The 20,106-nt window shown below is 36.2% G+C and overlaps 1 protein-coding gene across 1 annotated transcript in view; it reads left to right on the top strand.

Moving 5' to 3' along the window:
* The window catches only part of BBS9 (Bardet-Biedl syndrome 9), a 315,124-nt gene that overhangs the window by 117,771 nt on the left and 177,247 nt on the right, over positions 1-20,106 (top strand). Inside the window, exon 20 of the mRNA XM_075705014.1 lies at positions 18,921-19,103. Coding sequence (XP_075561129.1) covers positions 18,921-19,103 — 183 coding nt within the window. The remainder of the gene's footprint in view (positions 1-18,920; positions 19,104-20,106) is intronic.

Raw genomic sequence — 20,106 nt, 5'->3', positions numbered from 1 at the left:
AGTGAATTGACAAGCACATCAGCATTATAGTCATAAATGTCACTAGTGCTTTCAAACACATTTCACAATGTGTTTACATATTAAAATACCCGTATGCATACTGAGATAGTTTTCTCATAGTATGAAATCTAAAAACACACTGCTAATAAAATCTACATTTTCTGTGTATGTAAACTGAACTCTTTAAAAAAATGAGTTATAACATATTTTACTGGGTTAACTTAAAAGCAAATGGGCTGATATTTTGCTTATTGAACTTGTGGCATCAGATGTTCTTGAAGCAGAGAGGAAGAGAAGGAAATTAAAAAATTAACAGCTATTTCAGTTGTCATAATTACATTTGTGACACAGATTAAAGGAAAAGCTCTAAGAATAAGTTTAGTGCAGGTGTGGGTTTTCCTTCCTGCAGAGGTATTTATGTGTCTTGAAGCAGTATTGGTCAGATTGAGAACAGAAGATAGGGATAAAAGACCACAGCACAATAGGGAAGAAACCTGCTTGATCCCCTGCCTATTTCAGTTAATAGCATATCTGTCCTCCAGCTTTCTTCTGATGGGTTTTGAAATGTATGTATAAAGGTCAGTATGAGGGGGGCTGTTCTGCAAACAAGGATGTTAGAGTATTATTTTGCATTTAAATCTCCAAGAATCTGAAAAGTTCTGATTACCTGAGACTGGTACATTCATATTGGACACTTTTTTTCCATTAGAAGTGTTTCTTTATTAATTTTTTTTCCCAGCTGTGATGTGACTTAGTAACTTCAAGAAGCAGAAATGTTGAATATATATTCTTCATTCATCTAAAGGGAAAAGTTGTGTTCCGATCAAAAGATGTAATAGTTTCCAGTAGTCACTAAAGAGAATATTAAACATTACTATAAACCTTTTAAAATCCTTAGTTTAGGTCATATATAAGAATTTTAAAGGTTTGGACAAACAATTCCCTGTACAAGTAAGGTTAATAAGAAGTGACAAAGGAGGGCAGTTCCAGAGAACTGGGTAAAGCTGACGTTCGTAAGTGTAAGGGTGTTGACCTGACGTTAATCTTGGGTAAAATAATGGAATGGCTGAAATGGAGTTGTCTTCAAAAGTTCAGTAGGAGTATAATATAATCAATAATAGTGATACAAATTTATGGAAAGATATGAGATTTTTATTTATATTCCTTTAATTATATGTTTAGTTTAAATTATTAAAAAAATAATTTATGTTCAGTGTCCACAAAACTCTTTATTGATTATGTGCTACTGAATTTTATTAAGCAGTGGTTAAGGAAAAAGCTATATGTTCAGGATTCTGTTTTGTAACTACCATTGCTGTTAATTCTATGTAGTTTGCCTCCCATTTCTACTGTTTGTTATGGATATTATTTTGCAAAATCACCAGAACAGGATAGGGAAGATTGGGGGTACCTGAAGATAAAGGAGAAGGGGGTTAAAACTACACTGCTTTTCAAGGAGCTGTAGATGCATTACAGGTTCAGGTGATACCTTTTTGTAAAATCTGTTCGTATGTCATCTGTGAAACATCGTCCTCAAAGCTGAAACAAAAGAGTATCTTGACATCCTGTCATACATAAGGTATGCTCCTAACTTATCTGCCATTAGAAGTTATATCGTGACCAAAAAAAAAAAAAATCTTTGCAATATTTTCATAGATTGATGATAAAGAAATAAATTGAGAATTACCCAGTTAAATGTTGAAAATTGGAAGATATTTTAAAAGAAAACAAGTGATTATGGAGGGATAAGACTGTTAAATGAGGCAGCAGGTGAACAGAGAGAGGCACTGGCTGATATCACATGGAGAAAAACAGATAAGAGGAGCAGTTGCTAGAAGAGACTAAATGAAAGAGGACAGTTTCCAAATTAGCAGGGATAATTACTGACAGAAGTACCTCCTTGCCATTTGAAAGGGATTTTGTCCATCAGTACTCTGATAATAACTCCTGATAATGGTAGTGATCTTCAAATCTTGAAAATGCTAAATACTAACTTTGGGGGAAAGAATTTTTTCATTTAATATGGCGCTACTTTTTATCAAGTGAATTATTACAGCAGGGTAACTCTTTGCTGAAGTTCAGGGCAGTTTCAGTTTTTCTGTTTCTCTGAATATTATTATGAATTATAGTGGCAGAATATGTTTTATCCACACACAGAAAACTGCTATTTAAGAATAGAATTATGTATTAAGAATTATATATATTTAGTATATCTATATATTATATATAATTATATGATTAAAAATTAGGATTATATATTGGAGGAAATGTATTTTACTAGCTTGTTTACATTTTGCATTTGATTTTTTCCTCATGTAAAATCTCAGTTATGCTGAAGCCAGTGACAAATATTTCTGTGACTTAAGGAAAATTTCTGGCTTTATTAATAGAGTCAGTTTTTTTTTTTATAATTAGTCAGTATTTAATTTTTACAGATTTACTATAGAACAAGTGTGGAGCAGATATTCATGTTTTTAGATTTGTGGGAAAAAAAGAGACTATGAAGTTTGACCTACACATACCATATTTGAGAAATTTACTTAATTAATTTACAGAGCTCAGGACATATTAGAAATGATGACTGCAGGATAGAATGATTTCTACCCACACCCACCCACCGCCACCCCATGTGTCGTCATCCCCCCCCGTCCCCGTCCCCCATCCCAACTTGTGGTCCATTTTACCCTAATGTTAACCTCATCAGTGAGACTTTCTGAAGCAATAACTTTCTAATGAACATATAAGCCTTTTTGTGTATAACTTGGCCTGTAAGCACTGTGACCCTCAGTTACCCAGAGGCAGGTGAGGTGTATTCTAAACTGTAGTTTTTAGGTCTTACTTGTTAATACTTTTGTTTGTTATAGTATAGATGCATGTTGTAGTTGAGTCTACAATATACAGTATTCTGTTTCAAAACTTGCTTGCTATGTGAATTCAGTGTACTGATGCCTGTGATAAAACTTAAGGTTCAAACAGACAATAACCATTTTTACAGCATTCTAAAATCACTTGCCCCCATCACAGAATGCTGTTTACCTGTAGCTTTTTTAATACTACAAAGATGTCTTATCTGTGGCACAGAAAATATAAAACAACTTAAAATAACTTTAATATAGTATGGTGTTTACGTGCTGTCCTTGGTCATGTCAGTTGAAGTAGTGGAACTTTATTTTCTGTGGAAGGGCCCCCAGGGGTCCAAACAACAGCTCTCACATCGATCCTTTCTTAAACATTGTGCTTTAACCACCTGAGCCGCAAATAAAGTGTACGTGTTTGCTTTGGGTTTATGTTGATTGTTTTTAAACTGTATTTTACATTTTACAGAGAAGTTTGTGGTATATAGGCTTAGGTTGGAACGTCTTGTTTCAATGGGAAAAGAAATATTCTTAACAGTTTCTAGGTAAAGCTTTAGTTTACTTACAGCCAGTTATTTAACTTTTGAGCTGTATAGATCATGAATCCAAACCCAAATGTACTAAAATTTTGTTCTTAAGGGAACTAAAATGTCTGTGGTTAATTTAGATTGGACCACTTTCTTGGCTGCTTTTGCAGATTTAAAACATGTTACTATTCACAGTAAGGGAAAGTGTTGGGAATTTTGTGTCTTTAATATTGTGCTACTACTATGTGGAAGAAAAAAGTTGTGGTGAATACCAGTATGTAACATGCTTTGAACAGTTCACTTATTCCTATTCTCCTTTTTCAATTTACTCTGGATGTTATACTTTTCCTGTCAGGTGAAGACCTGACTCTGAGAATGCATGCGTTGATGTGTACACACCTCAAGACACTTATTGTCCTTTAAGGGTATATTAAAGAGAAGTGGATAAAGGGAGGAAGGGCAGACTTTTATAGTCGTTTACAGGAGACATTGTCCCAGTCAAACAGGAGTTGTGGAAAATGGAACCTAACTGTATTGTGGATAACTTTATATTTGATCGTAGGTAATTGTTTGAGGTGTCTCTGATGTCCCGAGCAGGAGGGCTGGTAAGTGGTGTGATGTAGTCATTGCTCTATTCTCTTGCCTCAAGTGGCTGTTACAGGCTTAGAGTAGTGCCAAGACCTGATAGTCTTGGGGGTAGCTTTTTTTTTTTTTACTACAGAATAAAGCAATGATAGCTGCTTTCTGGATGCATGCTTTTGAAGAAGAGTGAGATTTTCACAAAGACATAACTTAGGATGCAGGTTATTAATGTATTTTTGAAACTACTTCACCTACCATGGCTACTTTTGTTGGCAGCTCAGTCATTCTACTGAGATGAGGAATGCTAATCAAGCAAGTGACGTGCAGACTGTAACGTACAGTTGCTATAAACTGGTAGTTAAAGCTTTGTCAACTGAGTATGTACAGAGGGAGTCAAACTGCCAGTTGAGGAAACCTCAGTGTGTGTGTTGTTATCCTTGTCCTCAATGTGAGAAAGAACCTGTGCCTTTAACTGAAAGACTCCCCTGTAGGAAGTAATGGAAATAGCTCCAAATGGTAGTGAAAGGCTGGAAATGTCCCTCACGTAGAATTAACAAAGTGTGTCTGTGTAGGAAATTACCAATATATAAATTACAAAATTGGTTACTATGCTTTGTTAATTTGTAAGTATAAAAAATTCAAACAAGATTCTTCAATGCTCAGTGCAGTGTTAAGTTACTATTTTTTCAAAAATTTCCCTTGAATTCAGTACTTTAGTTTTGAAGGAAATCTCTGAAAAATCATTCTGATCGCATTAAATTGGCTGTTCTCTATATTTTGCTTTTGTCTTGAAGTATTGTGAACACTGGAAGAAAATGCTGTATTAAGGGTAGCTGATATTGTAAAAAATAGAATTTGTAATGTCCTCCAACATTTATAGCTGGTTTTAAGGAAGAGGAAGGAGAAATTTTAAGAGCGTCCTGATGTACAGCATGGTGAGGCACAACAATACATCTATACTGGAGTACTTAAGCATATAGCAACATCTTGCTTAAAATCTGTTATTCAGTTGCTTATTTCAATAAAGTTAAGGGAAAGGCATTTCTTGATAATGAAGATTGATTCTAATGAGATGAAGTTGTCCTTTGATACTATTTCTCATATGTTTTATTACAGTATTTACTGCTGAAGTTCATCTATGCATATCTTTTGAATAGGTGGGGTTTGCTTTGTTACGCTATGGTTGAGCGAGATTCACAAAAGCAGTTTTCATCTAGAGAAGTTAGAATTCCTCTGTAGTCAGTGGAGATAAAGATGGGTCTTCAGGCATCAGAGGCACTGAAGTTTAACTTCTATGGTTTAAAAAAAAATAAAAAAAAGACAATGGTCCCTCCACAGTTTATAGAGGAAATTAAGGGAAACTAGCCACCTCCTCTTAGAATTTGTCTTTGTGGACCTCACTCTGCTTTAAACAGCTACGTTCTTGTATTTGCTCCAAAAGAAAGCAAGGCTGCATGCCTTCGTGGTTCTTCATAGTTTCTTTGCTTTGTGAGGGTAGGAGACATTTCTTCCTCCAGTTCCTTTAATGGTAAGTTTTGCAATGGAGTTATTTTCTTTGGGAATTTTTTTTTTATATTTTCCCCTAGAAATTTTTCATTTAGAAAAGAACATAATGTTTGGTTCATATTATCATTGCACAGCAGGTTTTCTTTAGTACTTCTTCCCACAGGAATGGTGCTCAGTAATTCTCTCCAGTCCTATCATTTAACAACATGCCAGCTGACTGCTTTCTTACATGATAGATGGAGCTCAGTAAGTTAGTTCTACACCTGATATGAGGTTTTATATATTTTTATATATTTTCATCATTAATTTTTGGCAAGTGACTCAGCATCACTCTGAGGGAATTTCTTACATGGAACCTGTCAGTGCAGTCTGGGTTCAGCTGCGTGCACCTTCAATAAAATCTCAAATGCCATCCTTCTCTATGGGCTCTAAGCAGACTCTGAGGCATTTTTGGTAACAGTGGAGGCAAGCACTGCAGATGGTCTTGAAAAAGGTATGAATATGAACTATTCACCAATATGAGTGAACGTAGACAAATGTTTTTACTTGGGTTCCTACCATTTTATTTATGTTAAATTCTGCCAGCATTCATAACAAATGCTTCTTTTTCCTTCTTCCCTGCCACCACACCACCCTCCCCACCTCAGCAGATGCTAAAGGAAGAGATGGTTGCTACTCTTTCAGGGGATGTAACTGTATAATTTAGGTCATGTTTCAGAGCTCCACCAACTTGAAACATCAAAGTGAATTTGTTCTGATATTTGGCCAACTTATTTAGTCATCCTTCTAGACAAAACGTTTATCTGGATTTTTGGTCTGCAGTGTGGCTAGAATGTACACTACCCAGATGTGTTTTCCTAACTTTGATGCAACAGAATAAAGCAAACACAAATACCCTTTTGAATACATCTTGTTATGACCAGTAATGGTTGAAACTAAGTTAAAACTGTTAGATTTGACTGAGCCAGGGCATGAACTTCAGCTGTATTACATCAGGAGAACGAGGCAAGTGTTTAAATCAAGCTTTTTTTGAAAGGAAAATCTTTTCTTATCAGAAAGCTTATCTCAGCCAAAATCAGTAAGAGCATTTGTTACTAATTTAGTGGGGTGTGTTTGCGTGTGGTTATATATTAGTGTTGAAAAGAGTTCTTTCCTGCTCTGTGTAATTGAGGGTACTATTTGTTAATCCAAATACTGTGCAGTAGAACTATTCATAAACTTCTGCTCAGACAATGAGGAGATTTTTCTAGATTTAAAACAGAGAAAGTTACAAGGTTAATTATGACATTTCAGACACTGAAGCGTACCTGACACTTGCTGCCTCTTTCCTCTGCTCCCCCACTTCTAGAAGCCCCAGTGGGAATCTTAGTCTAGGTCAGCAGGACTTAAAAAAGACCTTACACATCTTGTCCCATCTCCTCCATAGACTCAGCAGCCTGTTAGAATAAAGGAAGACAAGGAATGAGATGTTTGCATGGAAGGCTGCAATATAAATGCATTAATTCTTGTGTATTTGATGGAAAGCTTTTTAACACTTTTTTCCTTTATGGAAAAAATAGCTTTCTTCTAGGAATTAGAGTCCAATTGAACTTTGAATCTGTTTGAGTGTGCCTCCAAAACCTTTTTGAAGGTGAGAGGTTGTTTCCCCTTTAGGTTGCCCTGAATTGTCTTGCTTTTATGTCAGCATACCAGGGTACATAGGTAGTGAAGGCTAGGTCAAAAATGTGTTTATCTCAAAAATTGGCAAGTTTGCCACACAGCTGTTCCTTCAGCAGAGAATTGATACTAAACATTTTGGAATGAGTTTCTTTAATCTGTTTGCTCTTCTTTTAATTTATTTTAAGGAAAAGAAAAACAATGTGGGATATGAGTGAAGTTAGCAGTTGCCCTACTGAAAGTAGGGAAAAAGTTGTGTTTTCAAAGACATGGGTTGAAGGACTTTTGCCAATTTTGAACTCTTTGTTTCATGATATTTCTCAAAGGCTAAGAGGTTGTAAGTGCATCATTGAATAATGTATTTTGAAATTAATATTAGAAAGCCATATAGCTTCAGATATATTTAGAATTGCAGCAGGAGGACAACATAGAATGTTATGATTAATAATAAAACCCCAATCCTGTAAATATGTACGTGCATATATAACATTGGTATTTACTTTATTGGACATCAATCCATACACTATGGTGAGACATACTTACTTTGTCAGAATAATCCTGTGATAAAATAATTTTTACACACTAAAATAATTACTAGCTTTGCAGCTCATCTGATCTTGAACATAAGATGAACCAGTTTGGGGGACAAACATTTGCTTATTTTGGTTTTATTTTTTGATTTCTGCTTAAGGTCTAACTCCTAGGCTTAATGGGCAGAATGCACTGCCTGAGTTTATTGTGTGGCTAGGGCAGGTGTGCATGTAAAGAAAACTACACCTGATTCTGTTCCTGTGGGCTTTGTGCTTGTGAATTAGCAGGGTATTTCAGGTGGGAATTTTCTTAATTTGTCAGTTTAGGAGAAGAGAGTTAGAAGGTGCAGTTCCAGGTGTGCAGTAGAATGAGCATCATTGGCCATTATCTGCAGCACAACGAATTCGGTGACCTAAAAATACATGTTCTTTTGATCACCACCTGAAGAGTTGCCATTGAATACACTGTAATGTTACTTCAGATGGTTCCTTTTTTGTTTTCTTTCTTTTTCTATAGATGGAGGGTCCCAGGCAGGGGGATAAGCTCTTTGCTTCTTCATTATGAGGATAAGTCCACCTGCTGTGTGACTTGGCAGTAGGATATTTCTGATCTCTCAATACTTGTCTCGCTCCCGTAAAATGAAATCTATATCACTGAAAATAATCACACCTGTATAGCAATAACTGTTGGCATAGAAGTTGAATATCATATGAAGTAGGGTGCAACTCAAGTTTGTAAAGGTTATTTGCTGGGTATTGTTGTGGAGCAAGCATTATTGTGGTCTGTGCTGTACTTCACCTGTGGAGGAGTGCAACAGTCTACTTTGTCTGAAACTTACTATTGTGGCACCTTGCGCAAACAATTTTTACCTTCACTGAATGACTCTTTTGAAAACATCTTTTTTTTTTTTTTTTGCTAGTAAAACCTACTGAACTCCAATGTCTTTGCTGAATTCTCTTCAAGTTTTATACAGACTGTGTTTCTGACTGAGTTTTATAGAACTTACATTTCATCATGATGTTCCTTTGTTTTGAAATGGTTATGTCTCAGAATGAAAAATAGAAGAAATTATGAAAAACTTGTAATTCAAAGACAAGGTATTCGCGTAAGCAATTAATATATTTTGTGACCTTTGCACTTTGACTTGAGAAGCCTGTTTTATTTCCAAATGTACCGGCACATGTTCTCAAGATTTTACTAATAGAAGGGAAATTCTGCAAAGTGTCTCAAAATAGAAAAGTAATTGTAATGAGAGATGTCCTGAAATCAGTGTTGTAGTTAAGTTTGAGGTTCTAATTAGCCTGACATCCATTTTCTTTGATTGCTATGTTTAGCATTTGTTTCCAGAGTGTATTTTAATTTAATCATTCTGAATCTTACTGTTACTCCCAGACACTGTGTTGGCAACTGCAATGTTTTCTAATCCCTTAAAATTATATGGTAGCTCAGCCTGAATGGGGAGTTCTGGGAATGTCCTCGCATGGTTCAGTATAAAGCAGAAGTGCCAAAATTGCAAGTGGACTTGGGTGGGCAAGTTTAATAGCTTGGAGTTTAGCTTAGTACTTCACTGTCTTGAGTGGCTTGCTGATTTTTTTGCGGTTGATACTTCTATTGTTAAAGGTGTTAGAATAAAATTTGCTGGAACAGCTATGTGTTCATCTATGCAGATGGAAAAATATCTATATTATGTGTTAGTTGGATTTGTTTTTATTAACCTTTTTAAGATGTGTTTGTCAACATGTTTTTCATTATTATAATAAATATAAATATGAGATTAGCCTGATTCAGGAGATGTGTTTTACTGTTTACTTTCTGAAAGTAATGATTTGTGGATTTATTCTAGATTTCTAAAACTACACTCATCACCTGATATCTAACATGCTGCAAATGATTTTTTCCCCACTAGGTGCGTATGACTAATCACACTGAGAGTAGTAGTCTTTAATAGGATGAAATCCTGCCTTTACTGAATCAATGCAACTTTCCCACTGGAGCTGGCAAATCCTTGATTTTACCCATTGAGCTTCACTGTACATAAACATTTGCGGAAGTAGGATCTAATGGGTCTCTCTTGATTTCCTGGTCATCCAGAGATCCCATGGGACTGAAATACAATTAGAAATTTGCAGGACGAGCCCCCTGTTAGTTTTTTAAACTGTTTGTTTAGGTTCACAGCTTATTTTAATATATAAAGCATGCCACTTCATTGTTTAAAATTTGTTCCTTTGTTGTAAAATTTTTTTGGTCATCATTACATAATACTGTATATTCGGTGATATAAACCAAGCTCTCCACCTCTCTCTCCATTTAGCTAATGTTTGGCTGTATTTTTTTTATACATTGCTTCCAATTCAACCACAGCTTCACGATGAAACTGTCTCAGTATTCATTGACTATCAGTGATTCTGTGACAAAGTTGTGGTCAATGGCTCGATCTCCAAGTGGAGACCAATGATGAGTGGTGTTGCTCAGGGGTCAGTATTGGGACTGGCGCTGTTTAACATCTTTGTCAGCGACATGGACAGTGGGATTGAGTGCACCCTCAGCAAGTTTGATGACAACACCCAGCTGCATGGTGCAGTTGACATGCTGGAGGGAAGGGGTGCCATCCAGAAGGGCCTTGACAGGCTTGAGGCCTGTGCGAACCTCGTGAAGTTCAACAAAGCCAAGTGCAAGGTCCTGGACATTGGTTGGGGCAATCCCAAGTACAAATACAGGCTGGGCAGAGAATGGATTGAGAGCAGCCCTGAGGAGAAGGACTTGGGTGTGTTTGTTGATGAGAACCTCAACATGAACCAGAAATGTGCGCTTGCAGCCCAGAAAGCCAACTGTATCCTGGGCTGCATCAAAAGAAGCATGACCAGCAGGTCTACGGAGGTGATTCTCCCCCTCTGCTCTGCTCTCATGAGACCCCACCTGGAGTACTGTGTTCAGCTCTGGGGCCCCCAACATAAAAAGGACATGGACCTGTTGGAGCGGGTCCAGAGGAGGGCCACGAAGATGATCTGAGGGCTGGAGCACCTCTGCTATAAAGACAGGCTGAGAGAGTTGGGGTTGTTCAGGCTGGAGGAGAGAAGGCTGTGGGGATACCTTATAGGAGCCTTCCAGTACCTGAAGGGGGCCTACAAGAAAGCCGGAGAGGGACTTCTTACAAGGTTATATAGTGATAGGACAAGGAGTAATGGCTTTAAACTGAAAGAGGGTAGATTTACAAATCCTTAGAAATAAGGAAGCAATTCTTCACTCTGAGGGTGGTGAGGCACTGGAACAGGTTGCCCAGAGAAGTTGTGGAAGTGTTCAAGGCCAGGTTGGATGGGGCTTTCAGCAACCTGTTCTAGTGGGAGTTGTCCCTGCCTGTGGCAGGGGGGTTGGAACTAGATGGTCTTTAAGGTTGCTTCGAACCCAGACTGTTCCATGATTCTATGATATCTGTGCGTTATTTAGCACATCGCTATGCTTAAATGACACTTTTGTTTTGAAGGGGTAAGTAAAGGATTCATTGTAACTCACTGGCTTCTTGGGTTTTGTGTAATTTGCAACAGATGCTATTTCACTCAGATAAGCTCCTAATTTTGTAACTCTGCTTGTAAATTTGGATTTTTATAATGTAGAACTTGCTTCTAAATGTATTGGAATGTATCGTATGTATTTTGGAATATGTTTGTAGCCTTCCTTCAAGAAAATTGTGGGGTTTTTTTTTCCCCATCTTGGTATTTAATAGTTGTACCAAATAACAAGCAGTTACTCACATGCAAAACTGGCTGCAGTGTTTACTTGTGGATAGGCTATCAAGGTCAAGTGTCAGGTATTTAAATAATTTTCTTCTCTGTATTCTTCCTATTGACCATATTAATTTATCTGGCTTTTCAAAAATGCTTAACCCCTTTGGGGAAAAAAAAAAAAAACCCAAAATGAACAAATAGGGAAAAGCATATTAATAAAGTTAAACTAATCTTAACTGTAATCCTTACCTCAGATGGAACATCAGAGACAACAGGAATTCTTTTCTGTTACTGTGGATTTAAACAAGGAAGCGCAGATGATGGTAGGCAGCAGTATAAAACACTAAGATGTATTTAAATAAAACCAGTAAACTGGCAACAGTGATGCAAAGAAGCAGTTTTTTGCCGCCACATTAGTATTGCTAAGACAGAAAAATTCTCAAAGTTGATTTATGCTTATGAAGAGCTGCATATTTAGTCTTATAGGAATATGAATCTGCTTCCTTTAATTAGATCATACCCATTTAAAGTAGAGCTAACCAGGTGGTCTTCATGCTTGGATTTTACTGGCATAGCTTGTTTAAATACTTAGTCCAGACAAAACAGACATTTCCTATGGAGCAGGGTGACATTGATCTATCAGGGTTTTAATTTGGGTTTAAATGTATTAACAATCAAGTACTTTTGGATAATGCACTCAGGTGTCAAGGTTCTGAACCAACTAAATATTTTGCAGTAATTTAGAAAAAAATTCTAGTTAGAGTATAGTGGTATAGCTAAAAGCTGGGGGAAGAGAGACTTGTGAGGACAAAGTAATAGCCTGTTTTCTTATTGAGTGTTCTAAAGAGGAAAAATTAAGAGGGTAGAGATCTCTCTTTCCTTTTGAACTGACCATATTCATACTACTATGTCTCTGTATAGCTGAAATGATAGTTACTTCATCCCAAAAGATTTTCTTATTAACATCACTGTCACTACTTCATAAAACGAAGTAAAATAAATGATGCAGCATGACTCTGTGATAATAATCCACTATCACTTTGGTTTGTGAAGGTAAGACACAGCTTTGATATATGTGAAGTCTCAAAAGAGGATTCTGAATTTAAACAGTACATGCATTTGGCTCTTACAGAGTGAGTTGACTGCCATCTCCTGTAACCTGTGTTGTGCTTTGTAGACGATACTGCTTCATGGCAAATTCCAGTTTAGAAAGGTGCAGTAGAGCTGTTAATGATAATTCTGTCATGGAAGTAACATAGAAGAAAACAAAACCACACAACTTCCCTTGCAACCTTGAGTATTTCCTTAATCTGGCTGCTCTTGTTTCCAGAGGCACAGATTACTATAGTAATTACTTGTGGTGATCAATATTTTCACGTTCATCAAGTGAGCTAATAGAATTTCAGGAGGTAGCTGGGTGCATCCAGATAAAGCATGGGTTGTCATGCTGCAGTGTCTTCTGTCTCTGCTGTCTTCTCAGATCGAGGTCATGTTGAGCTTCACTTGAAAGTTGAGTATTTGGTATCTAGTGAATTGATGCTTTATCATCATGGTGGGCCTATGCCACAGTTTTAAAACCCGTGGTCCTGGTTAGCACTAGCCGAGGCATTCTTATAAGGGTCAGATAATTGTGGCTTGAAGTACTTAATCCCAACATGCAGTCTCATGTACCCATTGCAGTGCTGTGGGAACACCACAGCGTTCAGAAGTGCTCCCTTGTGGGAGTGACACGGTTATACTTTCTGGTGACGGAGTGTTTGATAAAGATCGCTCTCTGACATGGATATCTTTGCCTGCATTCCATAAAGCTTTAGTCACCTGTCAAAAGCTGTGTGCACAATGGTTGTTGAGTGAGATGGTCTGCACAGGGAATGAGGCTGCTAATCACTGTTTTGTTACATTGTAAACTACTTGGAGAATTGCCTGTTTGAAAAAAAAAAGTTTACTCCCAGAACAAGAGATATTCAGGATTTTATTAATTAAATTGATATTATCACTTAAGTAGTCATTTCTGTTTTAAAGGTTTGCTTTGCTGGTGTCTTAGCTTTTGTATGTAGCTGCATGCCATGTGCGCAAGGTAGATAAAGGCGCTTGTAAGGAAAAAAATATTTGACTTCAAATGCTTACATGTTCTATGTGAACTAGGATATGGAGACTTCTTAAAACCACAAAAATTTTTCTGTTAGATCCTGTTATAGATTTAGTAACTGAGTTGTATTTCCTTCTCTAAAACGAGTGAATGTGGGAAAGGGTGAAATAGAGTAGTAGTAAATGTCCTGTTGCAATAGCAATGAACAAGCAGTAATCCTAGCATTTCTCAGCTCTCTTTTTTATTTTTTCTGCTTTATATGCATTAAAATTCTGCTTTGTGAAGATCTAATTTTGTTTAAAAATAGTTGGAAGGGGTCGGATCAATTAACTACCTTACAATAAATTATTCCATACGAACGATTGCCAGAAGAGACCTGTGAGCTTGTGATCTCTGTTTTTGCTTGTATAACTGTGTACTCTTTTGAAATCAGTTTATAAAGGCTTTGATTATGGATTCATTTACTGTGGAGCATGTAACGGTCTTGGTAATTCATCATCTGTGTGTCCATTTCAGAATAATTACATTTCTGGCATTATTTTTCATATTTTAAGAAATTTTGCATAGAAGACTTGCTCCCCAGTGCTATGGATGAAATGTAAAGCGATTCCATGTTCCTTAAATGTCAAACTTGTGCTCTCTTTAAGCTTGATTTCTGCTAAAAATGAAGATACTTCAAATTTACTAGAAGCTGAACCCAGTGTGATAGAACTAGGTGAGAATAAGACTAGTTGGCTGAAGTTTCACCAGTGGTGGACATTTATGTTTTCCTTGGCTGTTTTAAAAAAAGAAAAAACAAATTGTCAGTCACATTTCCTGTTCTCCATTTTAGAACATGACATAAAACCTATGAGAGTCTTCAGTCCCAATGGTGTTAGGGACTCCAAGAAAATATACTACCAATTGAAAAGAAAGCTCCTTGGAACTTCATACTCATTTCTTGCCCTTTACTTTTTCAAAGTTTTCTTCAACTTTCTAGCCAGCTAATAAGGCGGCATTTTGTATTTTTGGAATTGTATTTGTATTTTTTTGTGTTATTGTAATAAGCCTGGGGGAGTGATGTTCATTATTGCCCCAAGGAACTTGTCAGAATATACAAGAGTGGGTATGTTGCAAGCCTTTTTCAAGAGGGATTAGTAATTTTGAAGTTATTGCTGGATGTTAAACAATGCCCTGAAAAATATTTTTAAGTAAGCACTAATAATGGAGAAATCTGATTGTTTTTTAAAACTTGAATCACCATTAGTTTACAGTTTTGAAATACTTGACATCTTAAAGTCTACTTAGCAACAAAATAAGCATGGAAAGAAATCTTTCTGCTTGAGCACTTAGGGCTGAAAACATGAGAAATGCTCTGTGCTTGGAAATTGTTGCAGTCAAATCCTGGTAATAGCATTGAGGGGTGAGGTTCTCAAGATTACAAAAATACATCTGATTTCAGCTCTACATTTGTAACTGTGAATAAGAAATTTAGTAAAAAATGTTGAATATAATCTTAATTTAGAGAATAGTTCTTCCCTTCTTTCTTTTCTTTTTACAACATGCTTTTATTAATAATTTAACTGGCCTGTACTTTGCTGTAGGTAGGTGTATTGAAACAGAGCAAGAATTTGGTCAGAAAAAATTTAAACAAAAAAGGATGTAAATGAAAAGCAAGTTTTGATCAGTTGTAAAATATATATTCAATACTGTACTTTCAACCCATTCCAGTACCTCTTAAATCTTTCCTGCATCAGCCGCTTTCCTTTCTTCCATTGCTTTTAGAAAGAAAACTTAAAAAAAAAGGGGGTTAGTTTTCTTTGTTTGAAAGCTTTGTGATATTAAAGGAGAAAGAAAACTGTTAAATAGGCAATGATAGGCCTTATGCAATATAGGCAGACTTTTTACTTGATAGTTTCCAGTTCATCTAAAATCTTTGCATGTAAGTTACACTTGGGACTGCCAGTTGCGATACGTTTTTCCACCTACCCTGTGAAGAAGTGAGATAGAGAGATTTCCTTTTTAAAATTTTATATCTGGTTAGAAAGATGATAAAATAGATCTTAACTAAACAGATTGAACAACTACTATGAGAACTGAAGATATAGGTGGGAAATTATGGAGAAACCATGACTCACTCTGAAGAGACTAGGATCTCGTTTGCAAAGGGTTTAGATTCTTTATTTCCCTCAACTTTTGTAAAATACAATAGAGGTAATGTTCAGGTGAAAATAAAATAATTTAAAATGTGAATGTCATGTTCTTAGAACTTATTCATCCTTAAATTCTGCAAGTGTTTGAATGAAGAAACCCAGAACGCTTCTAAAATTTATAGCTGATGTCCTGGGAGATGTTTAGAGTAATTTTCCTCTGTGAGGGAAGATTTCTTTTTTTCCCCTTCATACTAAGTATTTACTGTGGAACCATGTATTGTCAAAGTATCTTTAGTCCCTTCCAGCTGCTTTCTGTGTGCTTTGGCCTTCAGTTCTCAGCATATCTCAAAGGGTGCTGTTCTGACAACCTTTCTTCTGTCTGTGGTATAGGCTTTTTAAAAACTACAATGACCATGTGTGCCTACATTATTGTATGGTAATTCATATTGTATTATCCTGAATATTCCAGATCTCGGAAAGCTATATTAGGTCACTTCTTCATCTGTTAACAGAATAATTATTACTTAGAAATGTTTTTTCCCCTTTTTGGTTTCTCTGCAAATGTAAAGTGGAACTTACATATATGCAGTCATGTAAAGATTTAATTATTATATGTTTCAGTGACCTGCAAGACCCCGAGACTGCACCCTCTTTTAGAAGCTTAGGCCTGTCACTGGTATTATATTTGTCTTCTATTATTGTGTTTTAGAACTGTAGAATTTTGTACCAAAGACAAACTTTTTTGACAGTTGTACTTTTTAGGGTTTTTTATGAAGCTGCTTTCAAAATAGCTTATAGGCTTGGTACATTAGGTATTGTTTGGGAGTACTGGGATGTTTGTTTTACATCTATAGCCTATGAAAAGGTGAGCATCTCCTTTGCTCATGGTTATAAAATGGAAAGCAAACAAATTCTGAAATGAAGGTTCCTTAAGGTAAAAGGCCATGTCAGCTACTTCTCTTTATTGTGATTTATGCTTCTGAGGTTTACAGTACAGTATAAATTGAAATACAGCACAGAGTGAGAGACCACCTAGGAATTAATGAATGACTCAGTTTAGAAGCTGTCCTTTACCTTAGTGTAAGCGCGGTTCAGGTAGTTGTTGTCACACAAGTGCAAATATATGTATTTGCCTGCTTCTTCAGAAAAATTGATATTAGCTGAGCATTATCCATAATAGGATACAGCTAGCTTGCCTTTATTTGAAATTCCAGGAATTCTGAATTTATCCATTGCACTATCCCATCCAGTAATATTATAGGAAGCATACTGATGAATGGCATCAGCATGTTAAATTCATCTTAGCATATTCTTCTTTCCAAAATTCTTAAATTCATATTGGACAGGAAAGGTGATTAGATATTTGAAGGCCCCTGTTAGACTGAGGGGAACTTTACTGTTGTTGCTTGTCTCCTCAGAAAGATGATAGTGCATACAATTACTGGTTACAGTGGTCAGATGTGACTGTTGTAGGGTACTATGTAGTGTTGTGTTTGTCATGTAGCTTTGTCATGTAGCTTTGTCACCCATAACTGTTGAAAAGTACCTGCAATATGGAACTCCATCTTGTGTAGAACATGAGGTATGAAGAGCATCAGGGCTCTGGTCTGAGCAAACTGAATGTGGGCACGATTACATCAGGTGACATGTCTGTGATACTGTTACTCTCCTCTAACCAAAGTATGTCATGTTGGTTTTCACTATTTGGGATTAATTTCTCACTTCTCCTTCACATGGTTAGCTGGATTTTTTTGTTTTGTTTTGTTACTTGGCTCTGATTTATGTAGTGTTTGGACTCATGAATGTCCTGTGGGTTCTCCATTTTATTTGGAAACATTACATTTAAAAATCTAAATCAAAAGCTATCAACGCGTTTTGTTTGAAATGTTTCATATTTATAGTTCCCTCAAATTCTGTTTTCTTTATCTTCCCAGTCACATGGGAGCTTGGAGGGAACACACACACATCTCTAATGCCAGTGTTGCAGATTAAAAATAGTTTTCCTCCACCAAATGCTAACAGCTGGTTGGCTTTGTTTCCCGGCTGAAGATGCATCATATAGTATTTTTGTTTTCCTGCTGTTGCCAAAATGTTAATGGATCGAGCTCTGCAAATTTTACGTTGTAAATTCTGTTGTAATACTAATTAAATTTTAACTGCATTTCTGTGAGGCTTTTCACAACTCCAGTCAAGCACCTATTACCCCATTTTGCAGATAAACAAATGGAAGGAGAAGGTGGTTGAGGGAGGTGCTTTGTGTTGATTTAAATGGCGATGAAGATAATCAGCGCTGCTGTAAACCAAGTAGTATTCAGGCAACATGAAGATGTAGTGGCATTCATGAGAACAGGTCTTATAAGTTGTGCTCCCCCAGGATAAACCCCTAGCCTTTGTTCCTTTAGTTGAAGTAATTCAGTGCAAATACCGTGGAAAATCTCTTGTCACATTGAAATGATAGCAGTTGCATATTGAAATCACTGTCATCTTCACTTTTCACCAGTGATGGAAAAGGTCTGAACATTGTATTTCAAGAAAGAAGGTATTTATAGCAATATTTTTCAAAATACCAATTTTTGTAATGCTGTGAGTAGACAGTATTATATACAATGACAAGTTATTTCTGAACTGAGTAGAATATCATATAATAGCTCTTCTGTTTTTCCCCATCTTGAAGTACTCAGCAAAACTATCTTACCATCTTACAAGAAGTGAATCTGCCATTTTATTTTATTTTGAAAATTCTTTCAGAATGTCTGGCAGTTAATGTGGTATTGCCTTCATATATACGATCCATAATGTTTACATTTTGGCATGAAAGCTTAAGCAACTAGTGCAAAACATGGAGAGACCCAAGAGTTAATAACAGATGGCAGTTATGTTCATGTGGAAATAATTATATACTGTATTTTTAATTGCATAAAATCAATGTATTGTTTTTGATTAATACAGTAGGCTTGCTGGTCATGTAGGGATTAGTGTCTTGTGTGGTATAAACCTAAAAGTTAGTTTGTTATCATGTATTATGTGATATGATGGGGATCAGTTTCAGGAATGCTGTAAGAATATGGTCTAAACAGAATCATTTCTGCACTGATTTTACTAGGTAGATTAATCCGTATGGACTTGAAGTTGCCTTGGGGTATGCAAAAGAAAAATCTAGATAAATGATAACTCATTTAATACTCTGTGGTTTGTGTTTATGGAAAACAGAATTCCTCAGGATCATCTAAAGGAAAACAAGAGTGTGCCAAAGGTAATTTCAGTGTTGAGTGTTCACGGATGGTAAAATCATGCTTAACAGACGTTTGTAATTTTTGCAGGTAATAGCTCTAGCAGATGCAGCAGAAGAAAATCAAGCCAACATGTTCCAGGCATTCACAAAGTTGAAAAGTGCCACCCATCTGGTGATTATGCTGATTAGTCTGTGGCAGAAGCTCAGCGCTGATCAAGTTGCTATTCTGGAAGCTACATTTCTGCCATTAGCAGAAGATACACAAGAGCTGGTAAGAATCTCTAAGAGCTGCTCAAAAAATGCTCATTGACAGAGCTTTAAGCACTTAAATCTATGTACTTCCTCATGTACTTTGTTGAAGACTGTCCTTTGAAGTCATTTAGTAGCCTTATTAAGTAGGTGTTTGATGCAAACTACATTGATTTCATAGGAAAGTGGGAAAGTAGGAGTAGATTACAGAATGTTTCATTTTAAGATATGGGTGATACCAGTTAACTTCCACTTAACCCTTCCTTTTCAAGCCAAGTAGGAGTGTCTTACATAAGTTTAGCTGGTTTTAGATTCTGTCCTGTCTTGTTAGCACTAACAGAATAGCCCCAATTTTTTGAAGACTAATATAAATTCTATATAGTATGCGTACATGTGTACTCACATGCACAAATTCCAGTAGAACTATAAGATAGACATGTACACACAGTAATACAGTGTATTTACTCTATTAAGCATTTTCCATACTTTGTCTTCAGTGTTTGCACATTGGTTTATATAATGGATGAAAATTATACAAAGAAAATACTGTGACTAGAAAATGTCCTTGTATTGTCCAAACCGTGCTCTAGATAGCCCTGCATTGTGTAGATATCTTGCAAATTCTTCTCTGATTTAGTGAGTGTGACTATGTGAGATTGTGTGCAAAATTTGGAGAATGGTCTGTAAAAAAAGAGGATGGTGTATTCTATCCTCACCTAAGGTCCCCAGCTAAACACTTCTTCAGTTGAATTAAAGAATGTTCTAAACTTAAAACAGCTAGAGTTAATCTCCATTTAGTTTCAAGTCCAGCCTTTTTACTGGGTTCTAAAATACAATGCTTAAAGATAGCTTGCCACAGTTAGAAGAGAAATAAACTCGGATATTAATATGTCTCAACAGTTTCTCTTAGGTACCTGAACTATAAAGTGTATTGCAAAACTTTTCACAAATGACTTCTATAGAATAAAAAATAAGAATCATCTAAATACACATTTATTTTCATTTGCTCTGCACAGGGTTTTTGC

The sequence above is a fragment of the Pelecanus crispus genome, chromosome 2, assembly GCF_030463565.1.
Source record: "Pelecanus crispus isolate bPelCri1 chromosome 2, bPelCri1.pri, whole genome shotgun sequence".
In the NCBI taxonomy this organism is placed as follows: Eukaryota; Metazoa; Chordata; class Aves; order Pelecaniformes; family Pelecanidae; genus Pelecanus; species Pelecanus crispus.
The sequence above is the reverse complement of the archived record's forward strand: the minus strand, read 5'-3'. Positions and strand labels throughout refer to the sequence as shown.